At 40.5% G+C, this 22,323-nt stretch overlaps 1 protein-coding gene across 1 annotated transcript in view; it reads left to right on the forward strand.

The window, feature by feature from the left end:
* Nucleotides 1–19,902, forward strand: part of SLC16A10 (solute carrier family 16 member 10) — a 141,520-nt gene extending 121,618 nt beyond the window's left edge. The window contains exons 4-6 of the mRNA XM_014345446.4: nucleotides 1,712–1,855; nucleotides 13,958–14,186; nucleotides 17,161–19,902. Coding sequence (XP_014200932.4) covers nucleotides 1,712–1,855; nucleotides 13,958–14,186; nucleotides 17,161–17,393 — 606 coding nt within the window. The 3' untranslated portion in view covers nucleotides 17,394–19,902. The remainder of the gene's footprint in view (nucleotides 1–1,711; nucleotides 1,856–13,957; nucleotides 14,187–17,160) is intronic.
* Nucleotides 19,903–22,323: the final 2,421 nt, after the last annotated feature.

The following is a 22,323-nucleotide window of genomic DNA, read 5'->3' on the forward strand; positions in this document are numbered from 1 at the left end:
TGTTTTACTTATGTTATTTCGCTGAGCCCTTAGACATTTAAATTTTGTACTTTTTTTTTTAATCCAGGCTTATAAGTCAGATGAATTTTCTACTTCTGAGTCAAAGATCAGTAGGTAATAAAGGTACAAAGATAGATTAGCAACAGATTACGGAGAGCTTTGAATACCAATCTAAGGAGTGTAAATGTAGGCAGTGGGCCACCTTTGAATAAGGAATTGATGAGATTAAAGCCATATTTAAGAGGATTATTCTGGACCAGTATGAAAACACAGAAGTTAGGGAAAACAGTTAATAGTTTTGAAAGAGAAGAGAAAAAGGAGATGGTGTTGGGATACATAAATGGGCTTTTAAAATGCAAAATGAGAAGTGTTTTAAAGAGATATCACCCAGAAAGGCTATGCACTGCCACATGGGCACTATATGGGTGGTTGTATTTGGTGGGAAATTTGCTTGCAGACTTCCAGAACTCAGACCAATGTGTGGTGTGGGGGACGGTGATTGTCAGGCATTATGGGAAGGTCAAACAAAATATGCTCACTGGCTATCTATGGCCCACAGGTCACTGTAGTCTCTGTTATAAGTACACTAAGTGGAGGAGAAAGGTCCTTTAAAAAAAAGAAAGCTAAAATTAATACCTGATTGTTATTAACTGTGTGCCAAACACTGTTCTAAGCTCTTTACACAGACATTTTATTTAATCCTCGCAACCAATTTCTGAAGTAGGTGCTTTTCCAATTTCCATTTTACAGACAAAGAAACTGAAACCCTAGAGGTTAAGAAGTTACCCAAAGCCACAAGGCTGATAAGAACAGAACCAGGACTTGAACGCAAGCAGTCTGCCTCTCCAGAGGTTTACCTTTTAACTGCTATGTTAAGCTGCCCCTGCATTTTAATCTGTTCTAATGCTACACAGATAGGCAACTTTACAGGTAGAGAACCTTATGCTTTATTCTGGACGCTCTGTTATAACTCATTTCAGAGGTGTCAATTTGGTCCAGGTCCTCCTGGAAGAAATAAAACTCCAGAATTGACCCTTGAACTGTCTCTTAGGGAGCAGATAATGTAACGGGTCCTTGGGCGACCTTGAGAGAACAGGTATGTTCAAATGTCTGTTCTCTTCCTTTAGCTAATGGATCAGTGTAGCTTATAATTGCATGCTTCTAACCCTTTGTTGAAAAATAAAAACTCTTATAAAAATGCTTTTTTTTTTTTTTGGAGACGGAGTCTTGCTCTGTCGCCCAGCCTGGAGTGCAGTTGTGCAATCAGCTCACTGCAACCTCTGCCTCCCGGGTTCAAGCTATTCTCCTGCCTCAGCCTCCCGAGTAGCTGGGATTACAGGCTTGCGTCACCACGCCTGGCTAATTTTTATATTTTTAGTAGAGATGAGGTTTCACCATGTTGGCCAGGCTGGTCTCGAACTCCTGGCCTCAGGTGATCCACCCACCTCGACCTCCCAAAATGCTGGGATTACAGGCGTGAGCCACCATGCCCGGCCTTAAAAATGCTTTTAAAAATGAAAACTGAAACATGTTAATTTTTTTCATATGTTTTCATGAAAATCATCACAGGACAAGTTTCATAAATATTGAAATTTGGAAAAAGTTGCAAGCCCATAACATTGCAGAGAAGCAAATGCATTTGATGCAAAGCCTCAAATTTATCAAGTTTTTCTACCATATTTAGTGTGGTTTCTTTCTCTTTGGCCTATAGATGAAACATGTAAATGAAAGATTTCAAGATGAAAAAAATAAAGAGGTTGTTCTCATGTGCATTGGCGTCACTTCAGGAGTTGGACGACTGCTCTTTGGCCGGATTGCAGATTATGTGCCTGGTGTGAAGAAGGTTTATCTACAGGTACTTTTTTACACCTTTTTTCCCCTATCAAAAATTACTCTCATCACCCGATGGCTCATTAAATGTACTTACATGCTTAAATTCTTTTTTTTTTCTTTCCTTTTTCTTTTTGAGACGGAGTTTCGCTCTTATTGCCCAGGCTGGAGTGCAATGGCACGATCTCAGCTGTCCGCAACCTCCACCTCCCGGGTTCAAGGGATTCTCCTGCCTTAGCCTCCCAGGTAGCTGGGATTACAGGCGTGTGCCACCACACCAGGCTAATTTTTGTATTTTTTTAGTAGAGATGGGGTTTCTCCATGTTGGTCAGGCTGGTCTTGAACTCCTGACCTCAGGTGATCTGCCCACCTCGGCCTCCCAAAGTGGCTTAAATTCTTCTATAAAAATGAGAAATATTTTCTACAACATAACTTCTATAGGCAGTTTTTCAAGGACAAAATTAGTTATTAGTTTGGGTTTTAAACATGAGAAATTGGCAATGAAACAACAATTTCTTTGTTTTGTCGTGGAACTCCACCAAACCATTGGTTTTCATCCATTGCTTTTTCTATGAAGAATGTTTTTTGGTGTAGTTCTCATAGTCATGTGCAGATCCTGTGCCCTTTGCATGTCTTATGAAATTTGGTTGTGTGTGTGACTTTTCAGCTTCTTTACTGCAAATTGCCTCCTCGTGTTTTGGGGTGAGCATAAACAAATGCTAATTCCAAGATCATTACTGACAATCAACAGAACAGGTATTGAAGTGACTCCTTCATGCCACACACTCTGCTAAATGCTGAAGACTTAAGTGAAACATGGTCTGTGCCCTCACCTAGTAGCTAATGGTCTCATGGGAGAAGATAAAGCAGTGTTGCAGCACAGTGGAATAACGGGTTTGCTAGATGAGTGCCATGGCAACACAGGCACCATGCATCTGAGTCACTAGTGAAGGGCTGAGCAGAGTTAAGAGGTGAGGACCAAGTATGTAGATAAGGAAGACAAAGAAGCATGCTCCAAGCAGAGACAAACACATGGGAAAGCTGTGGAGGTGTGACATGGGATGTTATATCTGGGAAATGAATGTTTGAATGGAATAAAGGGAGAATAGTGGATGGATTGGTTGGGGGGATGGACAGGAAGCAGCTTGGGAAGGGCCGTTATGTACATGAGCTCTATCCTGCAATCTACTAGGAGCTATTAAAGGATTTTAAGCCAGAGAGTGACATAAATTGGGGTGGCGGGGGTTGGTGTTTTTTGGTTTTTTGAGGCAAGGTGTCACTCTGTTTCCCAGGCTGGAGTACAGTGGTGCCATCACAGCTCACTGCAGCCTCGACATCCCGGGCTCAAGCAATCCTCCCACCTCAAACTCCTGAGTAGATGGGACTACAGGTGCGTGCCACCATGCCTGGCTAATTTTTGTTTTTTTGTTTTTTTTCTGTAGTAACAGGGTTTCGCTGTGTTGCCCAGGCTAGTCTCGAACTCCTGGACTCCAACGATCCACCCATTTCAGCCTCCCAAAGTGCTGGGATTACAGGTGTGAGCCATGCCCAGCCTGAGTTGTGTTTTATAAAGATCAATTTCGGCTGTGCGTGGTGGCTCATGCCTGTAATCCCAGCACTTTGGGAGGCTGAGGCAGGTAGATCACCTGAGGCCAAGAGTTTGAGATTAGACATGGTGAAACCCCGTCTCTACTAAAAATACAAAAATTATCCAGGCATGGTGGCACATTCCTGTAATCCCAGCTACTCAGCAGGATGAAGCAGGAGAATCACTTGAACCTGAGAGGCAGAGGTTACAGTGGGCTGAGATTGTGCCACTGCACTCCAGCCTGGGTGACAGAGCAAGACTCCATCTCAGAGAAAAAAAAAAAAAATCAATCTGGTAACTGTGAAGAGTAGAATGGAGTGGAGGAGGGGACAAGAGTTGAGATAGTCACAAAAGGCCACATACTGAATGATTCCATTTATATGAAGTGTCCAGAATAGGAATCTCTGTCTCTTTCCATAGAGAAAGAAGGTAGATTTGTGGTTGTAGGGGCTAGGGAAAGGAGGGAATGGGGAGTAACTGCTACTGGGTTTCTTTGTGGGGTAATGAAAATGTTATAAAATTAGATAGTGGTGAAACTCACTGAATTGTACACTTTAAGTGGGTGAATTTCATAGAATATGAATTATATCTCAATAAAGCTATTTTTAAAAAGGCCAGGCATGGCAGCTCATGCCCATAATATCAACACTTTAGGAGGCTGAAGCAGGAGGATCACTTGAGGCCAGTTTGAGACAATCCTGGAACCATAGTGAGACCTCATCTCTACCAAAAAAAAAATTTGTTTTAAGTTAGCCAGGCACAGTGGCACATGCCTATAGTCTTAGCTATGCAGGAGGCTGAGGTGGGAGGACTTTGAGCCTAGGACTTTGAGATTACAGGGGAGTATGGTCATGCCACTGTACTCCAGCCTAGGTGACAGAGTGACACCGTGTCTCTAAAATTTAGAAAAAAAGAGTAGAGGTCCAGGGACTAGTTGGAAACTATATTAAAGTAATCTAGGCATCTAGGCAGGAAGAACCAAGGCAGAGATACTGAGATCAAATGGAATAAGCTAGGGACATAGAGAATGAGAATTTGATGAAGCCACTTAGGCTGGATCTGAGATTTGTGGCTCAGGTAATGGAGTAGATGATTTTGCCATCTTATCAAGATCAATATGCAGTAGATCTAAGTATGATGATGAATTGGGGTTTTTTTAATTAAAAAAAAATTTTCACCCAACCTACCTGCCCTTGCCCCAGTGATGAGTTTGTTTTTGCCATGTTGTTTGTGATGCCTGTAGGAAAGCCAAGTAGTGTTTAGAGCTCATGGAAGAGTCTGGATAAGAGGCCTGTGGGTTAAGAGGCCTGTGGGTTAGGAAGCCTGTGGGTTTGGCATTCATGGGCTGCATGAAGTAAGTGGAGGACTAAGGAGACGGAAAGGGAGTGGCCAGATAGGCAGGGGGAAAACAGGGATGAGAGTGTTTCTAGGGGCAGGAGTGGTCAGCAGTGTCAGTAGCTAGTGACAAAGAGGCTGAAAGGTTTTCATTGAATTTAGAATAGGGAGGCTATGAGTGAGCTTACAGAGAATGGTTTCTACAGGTGCAGAAAATTGATCATGATCATTTGAACAAATGGAAATATAGACAACTTTGTCCAAATGCTTGGCTGTGGAAGGAAGGTAAAGGCAAGCCACGAGGGGGGCCTTAGGTTTTGGGGATTAAGCCTGTCTAATTATATTATACATGAGAGGCAGTATTTGAGCAGGGCCTTGAAAAAGAGGTGAAATTTGGACACAGGAAAATGATTGGAAAAGGCATTACAGATAAAGTTAACTTCCATTCATTGACTTGAAGTAATAACAGTCAACCATTTATTGAGGACTTTCATGTGCCAGACAATGAACTAAGGGCTCTACATGCATTATCTCATTGATCCTTGCCCCAGCCCTTTAAGAGAGGAGGTACCATTGTTATTTCCACTTAGAGATGTGAACACTGAGGAACTGAGAGGCTACCTCACTGTGGGTGTCTGTGTGTACAGAGGTCCAGGCAGTCACAGGACAGTCTGGTCACACAGCTAGAAGGAAGTGAAGAGAGTTGGTAATGTGCTGCTTTTAAAAATGTATTTATTGATTGTATCATGATCACTTTGTCAATACCTCACTGTGGACATCCTCATCTAACATTTAGTTTTGTTCTCTAGTGTCAAGGGAGCCCTCTAATGGACATTTATTGCACTACAGACTTTCAGCTTTCATACATTCAAAAATTGAGTGCCTCCTGTGCCCCAAGCACCAGCTCAGATGCTGTTAGGGTGATGCAAACAAGACAGACATGGTCCCTGAGTTCCTAAAGCAAGCCTGAGGCAGGAAGAAGCCGAATGTGTGTGGAACCCAAGAAGATGGGGAAAGTGGCATGGGAAGGGACTGGAAAGTTAGAGTGGGTCAGATTAGACAGAGCCTTGAAAGCCAGGATGAAGAGACTTTGCTTTAAGAGTAGTGGATTTTGGCCGGGCGCAGTGGTTCACGCCTGTAATCCCAGCACTTTGAGAGGCCAAGGCTGGCGGATCACGAGGTTAGGAGATCGAAACACAGTGAAACCCCATCTCTACTATAATTACAAAAAATTAGCCAGGCTTGGTGGCACGCGTCTGTAGTCCCAGCTACTGGGGAGGCTGAGGCAGGAGAGTCGCTTGAATCTGGGAGGCAGAGGTTGCAGTGAGCCGAGATCGCACCACTACACTCCAGCCTGGGTGACAGAGTGAGACTCCGTCTCAAAAAAAAAAAAAAAGTAGTGGACCTTTGTTGGAGGACGTAGGTCTGATTTTGTTTTTAAAGTCACTGTGGTTGTTCTGTGTTTGGAGGATGGATTACAGGGAGAGAAACAAGAGTGCAAGAGGGGAGGAAGACCTGTTAGGAGATCAATTCAGGGTCCAGGTGAGAGATGATGGACTATGGTGCTGTAATAGATAAAGATAAAGTCATGATATATTTTATATATCAGCATTTTATTCCAAAACAATTTTTGAATGTCCTCCTACCCTAGATAGGGCAGACAGATTATCTGCAACATTTTTGGAGCACATTTTAATACCTGACTGTTTCTAGTAATTTACAAAAGAAAATATAGCCTTTCCTAACTTGTCCCATGTTGGTCTGCAGTTACACAGCAGTAAGTTAAAAGTTAGTATTGGGGGTCAAATATTTCACTTTAGATGAAAGGTTAGCCACAGTCTGGCTTCTGTTAGGCCTTATCTAATTTTTGCATCCAAATGTAGAGCATCGTTTGTGGCACCCAGTAGTACATGCTGAGTCACAGGTGTGACAGCTGCATTTCAAACAAGCCTGAGAAGGAGAAAGAAAGCCCTTCAGTGTGTCCTGTGGTTGCGAGGAGCCACCCACGGACTCCACCTTGTGAACACAGCGGCACAGGACGCAACACAGGCCTAACCCATGCAGGATGCTGGACTCATTCCCTTATTCACTACCTCCTCTCTCTCCTTTTTCCTGGCTTCCTTGCCCCAACATCCCAAACACACAGTGTGGTTTTTGATTCTTGGCTCTTCTCTGCTGCAGTTGACTCCAGCTCTGCCTGTTTGTTCCTTCCTTTTTCTCCATCCCTGGCTCTCTGCCTTTTGGCCCATCCTTTAAGGCTTGGAATGCTCTTGGGCTTACCTTCTTTCCATTCATTGGTGGTGTGTTTTCTCAGACATACCTGCTCCCTGCTTTCATCTTTCAACTTCTTGGGGCTGTGACAACTCTTCCCTCTTTGTCCCCTGGAAGCCAGTTCTGAGTAGCAGCCAGGCCTAGAACACTGGTGACACAGACACACTTCATAGCCCTCCCGCATGGTCTAGTTTCAGATCATGGTAATCCCTAGTCTAGGAGGCTGCCGAGCCCAAGAGCACAGGCTCTGGAGTGAGAAGCCAGTTCACCCCAGTTCTACCACCAACTTGAGAATCAGCAGAGGGCTGTGGTGAGGATTCTTGGTGGCAGGTTATGTAAAGTGCCTAGCCCAGACTGGATGATTAATAAATCCTTGCATCTGTTATGTTTTAATATCTTATTAAATACTGAAAGCAGATCCTGATTTGGAATAGGTCTCAAGAAAGGAGACCCTAGTTAATCCTGAATTAGAGTCTTTGCTTATAGGTAACAAAGAATTTAGGAATTTATCTCACATTTTTGCTTAAGAGTTCTGAATTTAAACTTCCATCAAGGTCCTGGGTCCCAGGTGTTTTCAATCTAATAATTCTAAATATTGAGTGGTTGGTTGCAGTAGCTTATGCCTATAATCCCAGTGCTTTGGGAGGCCAAGGCAGAAGGATCCCTTGACCCCAGGAATGCAAGACCAGCCTGGGCAACATAGTGAGACCTCATCTCTACAAAAAATTAAAAAGTTAGCTGGACATGGTGGCCTACACCTGTAGTCCCAGCTACTTGGGAGATTGAGATGGGAAGATTGCTTGAGCTGGGGAGGTTGAGGCTGCAGTGAGCTGTGATCATGCCACTGCATACCAGTCTGGGTGGCAGAGTAAGACTTTGTCTCAAAAAAATAAAAATAAAAAATAAATGCTGAGTCAAGTCTACTGCTCCTGCCAGAAGAGATGACTGAAGTGCATTACGTAGAATAATAATGGTTAAAGAAAAGCTTTGCAAAAGTTCCCAGAATATATACTTTATTGGGACAGGAGAAGCTACGTGTGTCGTGGTATCTTTTTACTGTTTTCTTAATCTTATAGGCCTGTGTTTCTAGTCACCATTAAATTACTACAGATTTGTGTTTTTAATGTAATATATAAGTGTTTTGGAAGGGTGAGGATATTTCAAAGGTTTGAAAGTTAAAACTGTGTATGAAAGAATTGAAAACTTGGAATTTAGATCACTTTTCCATTGTGTCATATTTCTCTGTGACATGGACATATTGAAGCATGGACATCATGTCCATGCACATAAAGCAGACAACCCAGACAACACACACATGTGCACAGGAACACTCTGGAAGGATGCAAACCGAACTGTTAATTGTTGATTCCTGAGGAGGTGAATGGGCGTGGGTTGAGAGTGAGAAGAGGTTGTAGGAAGACTTTCATATATTACTGTGTACATTTCTCTAAGGTTTGAATTTTTAAAAATATATTCATGAGTTACTTTTGTAATGTAGAAATATTAATGACTTTCCTATCCATCAGCCTGCCTAAGCTTCCTCTTCCAGTTCAGGTAGAATGAATTGGATCAGTGTTGCTCCATTTTCCATTTTAGCATTTTACATTTGCCTAAAGATATCTTGGGATGAGGGTATATACTTTATCAAATGTAAGCTATTTCCAAAGTAGTATATCCAAATACTTAACAACTTCCCAGCCTAAGTAAATGATCAGAGGCTCCGTACTCAGTCTCATCTGGACTGTGGCACTGGGTGTGAACATATCAAATGCATGTTTCTCCATCAGGCAGAAGTGAGAGTAACCATGTGCCATGGAGAAGGTTGACAGACTCCCTGTGAAGCACTTCGAAGTGACATCGGCCTCTGTGTGCTTCAGAAGAATCCAGCCACCTGCTGTGTGGCCTGACATTTTCCTTTAGTTTGTGATGGGCCAGCAGAACTCTGTTGCCAACTGTTTTCTGTCCTGGGTGCCTAGCCAGAGGTTCTGAAAGTCTGGAGACTTTATATTGGCTAAACTTTAGGAACGTCAATTACATGTCTATCTCCAAGATGCCTTCTTTTATTCAGGTGCAGCTCATTGTTTCCTCTGGAGCTACACTTAAGATTCTTGAGCAAAACCTAAACTGACATTTCTCCAGCAATGCTCTCCTTGAGATAGAAATGGGAAAAGTAAGAGCAAAAGGAATCTTTTGTTCTCATGTGCATACACTAACTCATAGAAGGTTAATACTTCTATAGCCTGTACTATTATAACAAGTATTATATATTTATGATATATTTCCTTAAAGAAAACAAAAGCAATATAGACATCTAAACTGTCACTGGCTTATTAAGTGTCAGTGCCAGAGCCTAGGAGAAAATAAGGAGCCTGTGAATTCCTTATTCGAATCTAACCAGAGCTGCTGTGTTTGAGAGCAAGTTTTAAAAGATTGTATGTAATACTAAGTTTATTCATCTTTCACACTGAGTCCCAGCATCACCAGATCAGTATTTGATGCCTGGATCAATCTTTATTCTGGGGAGTGATGAAGCATTGAACCTGCTATATGTATAGTTTGCTGAACGTCGGCATGTGCTCCTTGTGGCCCAGGCATCCCTGCATATAAGGAATAGGTACGTTCTCATGAGCCTCACCTACTTACCTCCACATTTAGCCAGATTCTGGGTATTAACATCTGCTGGGAAAGAGCATCACTACAGTAGCTACAAATAAGGTGGAAGAAGCAAAGTATTTTTCTGAGAAGTACTTAAAGAATAGAGGTGTAAATTTCTATAAACACAAGTCTTAAAGGAAAATGAAAAAATTTTACATGTAAATAACTACATAAATCATTGCCTAATTTTAATAAGAATATAACTTAATGTAGCTTGAATGGAGAAAAGGACAACTTGCAGTCAGGGAAAGTATTAAGAAATAATATGCTCAGGCTGGGCGCGGTGGCTCATGCCTGTAATCCCAGCACTTTGGGAGGCCGAGGCAGGCAGATCACGAGGTCAGGAGATCAAGACCATCCTGGCTAACACAGTGAAGCCCCATCTCTACTAAAAATACAAAAAATTAGCCAGGCGTGGTAGTGGGCGCCTATAGTCCCAGCTACTCGGGAGGCTGAGGCAGGAAAATGTTGTGAACCTGGGAGGCAGATCTTGCAGTGAGTCGAGATTGCGCCACTGCACTCCAGCCTGGGCGACAGAGCAAGATTCCGTCTCAAAAAAATAAAAAAAAAAAAAAAAGAAATATTATGCTCAAAATATATAGCAATAAGTTGGAAACTTTTACTTGAATAATTTTTACAAAACTGACCAAAGAACAAAAACGTGAAGAGGCCAAGTTCCAAGACTCATGTTATGTAAATTGTTCTAAAACAACATTAGCACTTAACAAAGTTGAAAAGTTAACAAAGCCAAGTACTGTACTAGGCTTCCAACATTAACTAAGTATAAAATTCCACAGAGCTGGTTTTCTTATCTTTAAAGAAATTTGTTGGCAAGTGGTACTGGTGTTAAAAAAAAAAAAAAAGAAATATGTACTGACCAAAGTAGAAAAAAAATATGAAGCACATTAAAAGAAAAAAATATATATTCCTGAAAACCTTGTATAATTACAGTGGCATGGTTGGGAATGTTTGGTCTATAGTTTTAACAATTAAATCCATTGAATCTGGCCCCGTACCATCCTAAAGTTTTATTCTAGATTCTCTGGAGTTTGTGATTATAGATATGTTTCTAAGATTTAAGTAACTTTCCATGTTTATCTCCTTTTATGTTTGTACATAGAATAAAAATATTTCTATGGTTAAGAATATTAGAGTTGGACGCAGTGGCTCACGCCTATAATCCCAGCACTTTGGGAGGCCAAAGCAAGTAGTTTGTTTGAGCCCGGGAGTTCAAGAATGGCCTGGGCAACATAGTAAGACCCCATCTCTACAAAAAATAAAAAATTAGCCGGGCATAGTGGCATGTCCCAGCTACTTGGGAGACTAAAGTGGGAGGATCACTTTGAGCCCAGGAGGTTGAGGCTGCAGTGAGCTATGATCGCACCACTGCATTCCAGCCTGGGCAACAAAGTGAGACCTGTTTCAAAAATAAAAAATAAAAAATTGGGTTTTATCTACTTAGATTTTCAATAAAAATTACTACTTAAATCTTTACCTACTTGTTAATTTCAAACCCTTTTCTACATTTTGATTTATCTTTAAATCTCTTTTTGTCTCAATAAATGGGAAGTATCAGGAAGTCTTTTTACTTGCTCAAGGTCATAGAGAGCTTAGAACCTAGTAGTGTCCCTCTGAGCCCCAGTTCTTTCCAACCTGCCAGGCTGTAGGCCCAACAATTACTCACCACTAAGAAATTATGCTTGTGCTGTCATGGAAGTTGCATTGGAGAAAAGGATATTTAACTGGCAAACAGAAGTCAGGAGAATGGGGAGATTTTGTTCCTTTGAAATGCTAGTGTGAAGTGCTAGGCTTATTTTTCAAATGCCCAACTCGTATTCTTTTCTTTTCTTTTTTTTTTTTCTTTTTTTTTTGAGAGGGAGTCTCACACTGTCGCCCAGGCTGGAGTGCAGTGGCACGATCTCGGCTCACTGCAAGCTCCGCCTCCTGGGTTGACGCCATTCTCCTGCCTCAGCCTCCGAGTAACTGGGACTACAGGCGCCCACCACCACGCCCGGCTAACTTTTTTTTTTTTTTTTTTGTATTTTTAGTAGAGACGGGGTTTCACCGTGTTAGCCAGGATGATCTTGATCTCCTGACCTCGTGATCCGCCCTCTTCAGCCTCCTAAACTGCTGGGATTACAGGCATGAGCCACCGCGCCCAGCCGGCCAACTCGTATTCCTAAACGAATCATAATTTTACCATAAGACCATAGTTTAGTGATTGAAGAAAAAATGTACCGAACTGTATGATATGATGGTGTCAAAAAGAACTAACCCAATATGAAACATTTTTCAAGAGCATGTTTCCTATTTTGGTGTCAGTGGACCACTTGTGTTAAAGTTGTGAAAACCAACACTCCTGAATTCCACCCAGAACTCACACTCTGCACCTTCAGAGGCCCTCAGATTGTGAGTGGCTGCCCCGAGGTGTACTACCAACCTCCAGCTTCCGTAGGTCCGTAGGTGTGCTAGTAGGGCCTAGGAAAAACAGAACAGATGAGGACAGTGATGCATACAGCTGCTTTATCTGGTCTCTCCTTCCTCCCTAGCCTGACTGCTATTGGAGGGCACCCTCCAGGCACAGTTCTGTTCACAGCCTGCTGCTGCCCCCGTGGGCCATGGTTCCAGGATGGCTCCATCTTCTGTGCTTTGGGCACATTACTTAATCTCTCCCAGCGTCACTATCTTCATCAGCAAAATGGAGATAACATTAGTAACCACCTCATAAAGTTGTTATGAGGATCACCAGTGAGATAATCAATCTAAAGTGCTTACAACAATGCTTGGCACTTGGTAAACACTAAATAAATGATAGTTGCTATTATATGCATACTTTTAAAAAACCTGATGCTTTTAAAAACTTTTTTCTGCTGACTAGTGAATTGTTCAGTTTTTTTTTTGTTGTTGTTGTTGTTGTTGTTGTTGTTGTTGTTTGAGACGGAGTCTCGCTCTGTCGCCCAGGCTGGAGTGCAGTGGCATGATCTCGGCTCACTGCAAGCTCCACCCCCCGGATTCACGCCATTCTCCTGCCTTAGCCTCCCGAGTAGCTGGGATTACAGGCGCCGGCCACCACGCCCGGCTAATTTTTTTGTATTTTTAGTAGAGACGGGGTTTCACCGTGTTAGCCAGGATGGTCTCGATCTCCCGACCTCATGATCTGCCCACCTCGGCCTCCCAAAGTGCTGGGGTTACAGGCATGAGCCACCGTGCCCGGCCATGAATGGTTCAGTTTTAACAGGTTCTGTGCCTTAAAAAAGTTATTAAATTGACTGTTTCCTCCTTTTTTGTACCCACCATACTTTGAATATATAACTACGGCAGCATATAAACACTTCACTTGCACTTATTTATTTAAATGTCCATCTTTCCATAACCCAAGGGTAGGAACGAAATCTTATTCATTGTTGAAACCTCTAGCACATAGCACAGTGCCTACCAAATAGTAGGCAAAATCAGGTGTTCAATTCTATTAACTACTCTAACACTGAACTGAAAGTGTTCAATGGCTCAAAATAATATAATAAGCCTTAACTCTGGGGTGCTTAAATTTATCTATAATGTCTGCCAGTGAAGTATACATAGTTTTAAAGGTTAAAAAAAAATCAAGTGTTTAATGAATTTGAGCTGATTGAGCACTGACCAGATACAGGATCCTTAAACTTCATAATATCTAGTCCAAAGATGAATTTTTTTTTGGTACAGATTCTGACTTCAAGGGATTTGCAGGCTGGGAGGGAAATTAAATATATAAAAAGTCATTTTCGGCTGGGCACTGTGGCTCATGCCTGTAATCCCAGCACTTTGGGAGGCCGGGCAGGCGGATCACTTGAGGTCAGGAGTTCAAGACCAGCCTGCCCAACATGGGGAAGCCCCGTCTCTGCTAAAAATACAAAAATTAGCTGGACTTTGTGGTGCTTGCCTGTAGTCCCAGCTACTCAGGAGGCTTAGGCAGAAGAATTGCTTGAACCTGGGAAGCAGAGGTTGTAATGAGCTGAGATCACACCACTGCACTCCAGCCTGGGCAACAGAGACAGACTCCAGCTCAAAAACAACAAGTTTTTTTAATCTTGTCCCTTAATGGAAATATTGAGAAAATGCTAGGGGAACTCGAAGGAGATGATTATAGGAGTTGATTATGTATGTAAAATCAAAGTGAATGAGGCAGTGGCAGGGGGGAAAGGGGGAACCAGTAATGACTTAGAAGTCCTAAGCATGTTGCATGGTAATTGTGACATTCACTTCCTGCGAGCGGAGCTGACCTTGTGGTGTCCATCCTAGGTACTCTCCTTTTTCTTCATTGGTCTGATGTCCATGATGATTCCTCTGTGTAGCATCTTTGGGGCCCTCATTGCTGTGTGCCTCATCATGGGTCTCTTCGATGGATGCTTCATTTCCATTATGGCTCCCATAGCCTTTGAGTTAGTTGGTGCCCAGGATGTCTCCCAAGCAATTGGATTTCTGCTCGGATTCATGTCTATACCCATGACTGTTGGCCCACCCATTGCAGGTAAATATAATGATTCTCCAGTAGTTATATTAATTCATAGTATTTTCTACTTCAGGTCTTAATTAAGTCTCATTTATATGTAAAACATATTACAGGTTATTGATTACTGGTCTTTTGCTTTTATGTGTGCCTTACTGGTAACATTTTTAATAAGACTAGCTATTAAACAGTATGTTGAATTTGCTGAAGAGTCCCTCTTATCCTTACTGGCAGCTAAAACACTGTATAAAACACTTTGGGAGGCTGAGGCGGGAAGATCACCTGAGCTCAGGAGCTTGAGACCAGCCTGGACAACATAGTGAGACACTATCTCTACAAAAAATAAAAAATAAAAAAATTAGCCAGGCGTGGTGGCATGCATCTGCAGTCCCAGATGCACAGGAGGCTGAGGTGGGGGGATTGCTTGAGCCCAGAGGTCAAGGCTGCAGTGAGCTGTGATCATACCACTGTACCCCAGCCTAGGCGAAACCCTGTCTTTAAAAAAAAAAAAAAGTTGAAGATTCTGAAAGATTTCTAAATATGTCGGCTTTTGGTAAGAGATCATACATCTCCCTGAGGAGTAGTTGATGAAAAATAACATAATAGAAAAAACCCAAATGCCTGTAAATAGCTAATTGGGTAAGCAAAATGTGGAATATCTACAGTGCAATATTATTCAGCCATAAAAAGGAGTAAGGTACAGAACTGATGCTACCAGGTGAATGGACCTCAAGAACATTATGCTAAGTGAAAGAAGCCAAACATAAAAGGTGACATGGCTGGGCATGGTGGCTCACACCTGTAATCCCAGCACTTTGAGAGGCCAAGGCAGGAGAGTCATTTGAGCTCAGGAGTTCCAGACTAGCTTGGGCAACATAGCAAGACCTTGTCTCTACTAAAAATAAAAAAAATTAGCCTGGCATGGTGACACATACTAATATTAGTGTAGTCCCACCTACTCCAGAGGCGGAGGTGAGAGGATCTATTGCGCCTGGGAGATCAAGGCTGCAGAGCCGTGATAGCACCACTGCACTCCAGCCTGGGTGACAGAGTGAGACCCTGTCTCAAAATAAAAGGTCATATATCGTATGATTTATTTCATGTGAAATATCCAAAATAGGTAAATTCATACAGATAGAAAACTGGTGACTGCCAGGGGCTGGAGAGAAAGGGATTGGGAAGTAACTACTTGATTGGAATGAAGTGTCCTTTTGGCATGATGAAAATATTTTGGAACTAAATAGAAGCAGTGGGTGCAAAACATTGTGTATGTGCTAAATGCCACTGAATTGTTCACTTTCAAATGGTTAATTCTATTTCATGTGAATTCCACCTCTAGAAATTCTCTGAATGATATTATAAAGATGTCCTATGTTCAGTATTACTTGGGTGCCTGTGTCAATTAGTATTAGAAGATTCAATATAAATATGATAAAATTTAAATGTGTGTACTGTCATCTGTGTTTGGCACATGAGGTGCTCAGTGAAGGTTTAGCTCAATTCATTCTCATACCCTGAACTGTATTCCTAGTCATGAATCAAGCAAGCAGAGTTACTACTGAGCAGACCAAATCCAGTTTAAGTTCAAAAGGTCATGGTCTCCTTATAGGAGAACCCTCCATTCCTTCTTCTCTCCCGCAGGTAATATAGTATTCACTCTTCTTTTTATAGCCTACAAGCTTAGTTTTATAGTTTCTAAGTCCACAGCAGATTTTATATAAGCAGCACTCTAGTAGTAAATAGTTTTGCTACCAGAAGTGACAGTTAACAGAGCAAGAATAAGGGAGGTAACAGGAAACTTCTAAAGCAGGCAGAACACCACCACACAGCAACTGGCAGCAGAAAGCTGCTGGCTCACCAGGAGGCTCTGAGAGCATCATAGTATTACAGCAGAACATAATCATGAGTGTTCATAAGGAGGAAGAGTTCAGTTATGTATGGAATGGTCTGATTCCAAAGATAGAAAACTTGTGCATTTACAGATATTGTCTATTTTATATATGCAGAATGGATGTACACATTTTTATGTGTTGGTACTTAATTGGACAAATGGTCAGCTATTTATTTAACAATGTCAGATAGATATTTAGTACAGTATATTCCCTGGACATTTTAGATAACTTAGGTTTTATAGTATAAGTTATAAGAGTTTAAAAACACTAAGATAACTTTTAAAACCATGAGTCCTGGAATTTGTTAGAGAAATTAGAAATGTTGAGTACCATAAAAGTTTTCAGAAGCAGAACCCGAATATAAAATGCCATTAATAATTCTTATATACTTACATTTTCTTCCAGGTACTTATAAACCTTAGTCTATTTCCAAAATGTATTTAACAACCTAACTTTCATCCAAATTATTAAATTTAAAATTTTTCTTAATTTTGAATTATGATGTTAAATAGTTTTCATGTTATTTCATAAAAAACAAATACACCAAAGAGTAGTTTGAAAGCTGGGCATGGTGGCTTATGCCTGTAATCCCAGCATTTTGGGAGGCTGAGGTGGGAGGATTGCTTTAGCCTAGGAGCTTGAGACCAGCCTGGGTAATGTGACAAAACCCCATCTCTACAAAAAATATAAAAATTAGCCAGGCATGGTAGCATGCACCTGTAGTCCCAGCTACTCAAGAGGCTGAGCTGGGAGGATCAATTGAGCTTGGGAAGTCAAGGCCTGCATGAGCCATGATTATGCCACCACACTCCAGCCTGGGTGACACAGTGAGACCCTGTCTCAAAAAAAAAAAAAAAAAAAGTCTACCTTTCTATCTTTTCAAGTAATGTCTTGGTATGAAAATCCAGAGGACTGTACTTTATGACAACGTTAAAGATATGAGATCTTTTTCTTCCTATCAAAAAAGGTTTATATTTCAGATCTGTTTCCTAAAAAAAAAAAAAGTCTGATGTCTGAGATGTCTGAATCAGTCCTGTGGCTGATCTAGACCCCCTACAGAGCCACACTTGTTCTCCCTTGGTGACAGCTTTTTCCCTTCTCAGGGTTACTTCGTGACAAACTGGGCTCCTATGATGTGGCATTCTACCTCGCTGGAGTCCCTCCCATTATTGGAGGTGCTGTGCTTTGTTTTATCCCATGGATCCATAGTAAGAAGCAAAGAGAGATCAGTAAAACCACTGGAAAAGAAAAGATGGAGAAAATGTTGGAAAACCAGAACTCTCTGCTGTCAAGTTCATCTGGAATGTTCAAGAAAGAATCTGACTCTATTATTTAATATCTTACATACCTCCACCAGACTGGACTTGCTTTTTGAATTTTAAGCAAGTTTCCTTTCCTTTTATACAAATTGCAAATTTCATATTTTTTTAATGACATCCTAGAAATAGCACAATAATTGGGAAATAGAACCCTTATCACTAGAAGAACCATTTTCTGCTACTAAATATCTCTGATGTTTCCATGAGTCTGAGGGCAGAGACTCTGGTATATGAAAACATGTCTGAAAGTCACATATTGTGAAAATTTGAAGCTATCTCAGTAAAAAGCAGCTTTGGAAACTGTGAATGATCTTTAGCTTGTACAAATGTTTAAAAATACCTCAGGCTATACTGAAAGGGTTGCAGTTTGGTTAGGAGTGGAAATATTTTGTTTGTTAATGATGTCTTCAGTTCTGGTACCTCTGTTTTACTTTCTTATGCTCTTTGGAAACTTTTTGCAAAATTTAAGCCTGGGTTCTAGATAATACCAGATCTACCTAAACCTCAAGTCTATGTTAAAGTTGCTTTCCTGCTGTTAAATAAGCTATGATATTAAGATATTCTGACTTGCTCCAGTGTCAAGGGACCTTCTGGGAGCAGGTGCTAACAAAGTGTTCAGAATCAATATGTGAGATGAAAAGGATCCTCTCCAGGAGGATCCTGAGCTGTTCAGAAATCATTTAAGTTTACAGCATTGTTCCCTTTGCGTTTGCAGTGTGTTTTACTCAAGTAGCCAGAAACACCCCACGTTTCTGAATTTGTTTAAACTGTAACAATAAAGTAAAATAGAATGCATGAAAGATATTCTGGCGATTGTAACTTAGAATTTTTCTGACTTCTGGATTTGTTAGCACTAGAACCTGATATTTAAACAAAGTCTTACTGAGCAGTTATCAAGTGGCAGTTACAGGCACAAATTGGTGGAGGCTGGAGGATGGGGAGGGGAGCAAAACCCTTTATATTTGTGAAGAAAATATCTGTAGCTGATAGAAATAATTGCTTAAATTGGTTTATGAAATTAATGATTCTGAAAAGGTTAAAAGCACTTATAAAAAGAACCAAGTCCTACATTTCCAGAACTTTCTGGCAAAAATTTGCACTCATATTATTTATCCTATGAACATTCCCATTTTTTGCTATTTATATACAGATTATCATAAGAAAGCTCTCAGTTTGAGGACCCAAAATAAAACCAAAGTCATGCCGTGACCCATACTCATTTACAAAAACAAGAACACTTTCCTCTATCCCTAAAATTATGCTTTAGTACTTGAGGCCTTTAAAAGTTAGTGCTTTTGATTGTGAAGACATTCAGCAACTTACTTTGTCATACATGCAGTTGCACCTTACCACTTCTAATAGTGTCATATTTCATATTCAGGGGACTTAGATAATTTGCCTGTGGATGGTTCTTTTGCAGGAAAAAAAATCTACATTTTGACCATACTACCTTTTCATGTTCTTATTATAAGCTTTTAGAAAATGATTTCATTCACTCATGTCCAGTTATATAAAACGTTACTTTCTCATTTTTGAGAAGTTCAACAAAACATACTACTAAGACCAATCATCAAACCCACTATTGTAAATGTGAATTTTGGCTGGGTAAGGTGGCTTGTGCCTATAATCCCAGCACTTTGGGAGGCTGAGGAGGGAAGATTGCTTGAGCCCAGGAGTTTGAGACCAGCCTGGGCAACATAGCAAGATCCTGTCTCTACTAAAAATAAAAAATAAATTAGGCCAAGCGTAGTGGCTCATGCCTGTAATCCTAGCACTTTGGTAGTCCAAGGCAGGGGGATCACTTGAGCCCAGAAGTTCAAGACCAGCTTGGGTAACATAATGAGACCCTGTGTCTACAAAAAATTTAAAAATTAGCCAGGCATGATGGTGCCCACCTGTAGCCCCAGCTACTCAGAGGCTGAGGTAGTGGAAGGATTGCTTGAGCCTAAGAGATGGAGGCTGCAGTGAGCTATGCCACTGTACTCTAGCCTGTTCAACTGAGCAGAACCCTGTCTGTAAAAGAAAATCAAAAACAAAAAATAAATGTTAAATTTTTTTTTACGTTTTAGCACAGACTCCCCTCAAAACACCTTCTCCCCAATTTTACAGAAAGTAATTCAAAAATGAAAACTTTACTCTGTAAAGACCTCTACAGTGTTTTTCTTTTCAAAATTTGGCTGATTTTAGGAAAAAAGTGATCATCTGAAACTAAAAGAAATTGCTTGGTTAGTTTCCATATTAAAACAGCAGTGACAAGTATATATAACTTAGATCTCAGCATATGTGTTTGTATATTAAACTTCACATATGTAGTTTTCAGTTTAATGGAATGAATCAAACTGGATCTATAACACTGAAAAAGTTCTATTGTAATAGACTCATACGGAGAATACTCTGCTATAATAATATAAAATTAAGAAGAAAAAGTATAAACATAAGATGCTAAATTCCATAAATGCATATTTAGTACTACGTTTTTTGTGGGAAAAGTTCTAAAAGTTTAAAATGCACAAAGAAAATGAAAAATACTAATATAAAAATTTCTGCTTTAATCTAGTCAAACTAAATCCTTTCTAATTTCTGAATGAAGTGTTACTGCTGCAATAAAGTGACCTGATAAGCCTAAATTTTTTGTGTTCAATCCAGACACTTTTCTGAGAGTCTGAAAAGAATACAGAGTCAGAACTCTGTTTTTATCTCCTCATCCTGTTTTTGATGACTCAGAAAATTCTCAAATTCGAAAGGTTCTGGCATTTGAGGCCAAAAAAAGCATGAAAGGGAGTAACATTCCTTTTTATAGATACTCTAGATTGGATACTATTGTAACAGATGGCCAAGAAACTTCCAGAAACATTTTGGTTAAATTTTATTGTAATGGATATTGCTGGATCCATCCATTTAAGCAGTAATATACCACCCAGATTATTGATACTTTATGCAAGATGTGTTCATCTCTTTGATCATATTTACAATGCTTACTCCATAGCCCTGCTACAAGACTTAAAATTTCCACTGAAAATTGCATAGTTCTTGTATTAAGATTCAAATTCTGGCTGGGCACAGTGGCTCACGCTTGTAATCCCAGCACTTTGGGAGGCCGAGGCAGGCGGATTGCCTGAGCTCAGGAGTTCACAACCAGCCTGGGAAACACGGTGAAACTCCATCTCTACTAAAATACAAAAAAATTAGCCAGGCGTGTCGGCATGCACCTGTGGTCCCAGCTACTCGGGAAGCTGAGGCAGGAGAAGAATCCAGGAGGCAGAGGTTGCAGTGAGGCGAGATTGCGCCACTGCACTCCAGCCTGGGCGACAGAGCGAGACTCCATCTCAAAAAAAAAAAAAAAAGTAAAAGTACACATAGTTTAAAAGTAAACATGTTTACTTCGGATAATTCTAATCCTTTTAGCTGCATTTAAGAATATTTTAATTTATATGAATGTTACTCGAAATTGGCCTATGTCCAGATGACTTTTGATGTTAAATCAATGGAAAACTGAATAGAAAATATGACACGAGATCGGGGAGGGGGAAGGCAACCTATAGCATGGGTGGCTCTGAGGAGTTCCTGCTGGTGCACTTTCATGCCCTTTCTTATGTACCTTTTGTCTTACTCTTCTTACATTATTCTTATCCTCATCATTTTTTCATTTCCCTTTACTTCCTCCTATCCTTCAAAAACCTCCTGAAGAGTCCATTAACATCCATGCTTAGTTCCACTGGTTGCATGGCTGTATTTCCTACTGATCCCTGTAGTTTCACTGAATGGATCCCCACCCAATTTCGTGTATCCTGGTGAATGGCTTTCTCTCAGCCTTCGACTTAGTTCTAATGATCTACATTGAATTTAAATTACATGACTGAAATATTTAAGGGAAGAAATAAATTTCATACAAATTAGTATCTTTTATGCTAACATTTAAAACTGTATTTAAATTTTTAAGGTAAATGCTTTGGGGAAAAAAAAACCATTGCCAAGTCTTTAGCGTATTTTCAGAGAGCATAATTTTTTACTTTGATTTCCAGTTTCACTAAGGTTTCATTAAATCTTAGTTCCGAGAGCCCAGCATGAAGGGTGACTGGGAATGTAGTGTGCCTCTCTGATGCAGTTCCTAATGATTGTTCTTCAGGGACCTTCCTTAGGTTGGGTTACATTTTCTGGTGAATGGCGTTAGAGTAAATTCCCAGAGTTTAGAGATGCAAGTAGAAATGCATAAGCTAATTAGCTCCAATTTTATAATATGTAAACAATTTAAACAAGTATTTAAAACTTTTTAGGAAGTCTCTAACACTGCAAAAAAGGTCATTGTTGCTGGTATAAACATTAAGGAGCAACTTTTACATTAGGTCAAAGATTGTTGCTTTTCCAGTGTGTTGTCTTAAAAATAGAAGGAAATAAAACTATTACCTTCTTTTTACATCTATATGTTTTTATAATTTGAAAGGCAAGTAGTATCTTGGTGAATAAGAAATGCATCATCCATAACAATTTAATTAACTCTTAAAAAGACCAGCTTTTTGTCTTGTTATGAAAACAAAATGCAATTTGTCATTCATAATGGTAATGTGGAATAAGAATACATCGTAGAAGGAAGACTTGCTACTTTACTGACTTAATCATTAGTTCTAAGGCCATGTGTGGAGGCTCACGCCTGTAATCCCAGCACTTTGGGACTCCAAGGCGGTAGGATCACCAGAGCCCAGGGTTCAAGACTCAGCCTGGGCAACATAGTGAGATTTCGTCTCTACAAAAAAAATTTAGCCAGCTTGGTGGCACGTGCCTGTAGTCCCAGCTACTCAGGAGGCTGAGGCAAGAGGATTGCTTGAGCATAGCAGGTCAAGTCTGCAGTGAGCTGTGGTTGCACCACTGCACTCCAGCCTGGGTGACAAAATGAGAACTTGTCTAAAAAAAGAAAAAAAAAATTTGTTCTGCTCTACTATACATGCTGAC

This window comes from Pan paniscus, chromosome 5, assembly GCF_029289425.2.
Source record: "Pan paniscus chromosome 5, NHGRI_mPanPan1-v2.0_pri, whole genome shotgun sequence".
Classification (NCBI taxonomy): Eukaryota; Metazoa; Chordata; class Mammalia; order Primates; family Hominidae; genus Pan; species Pan paniscus.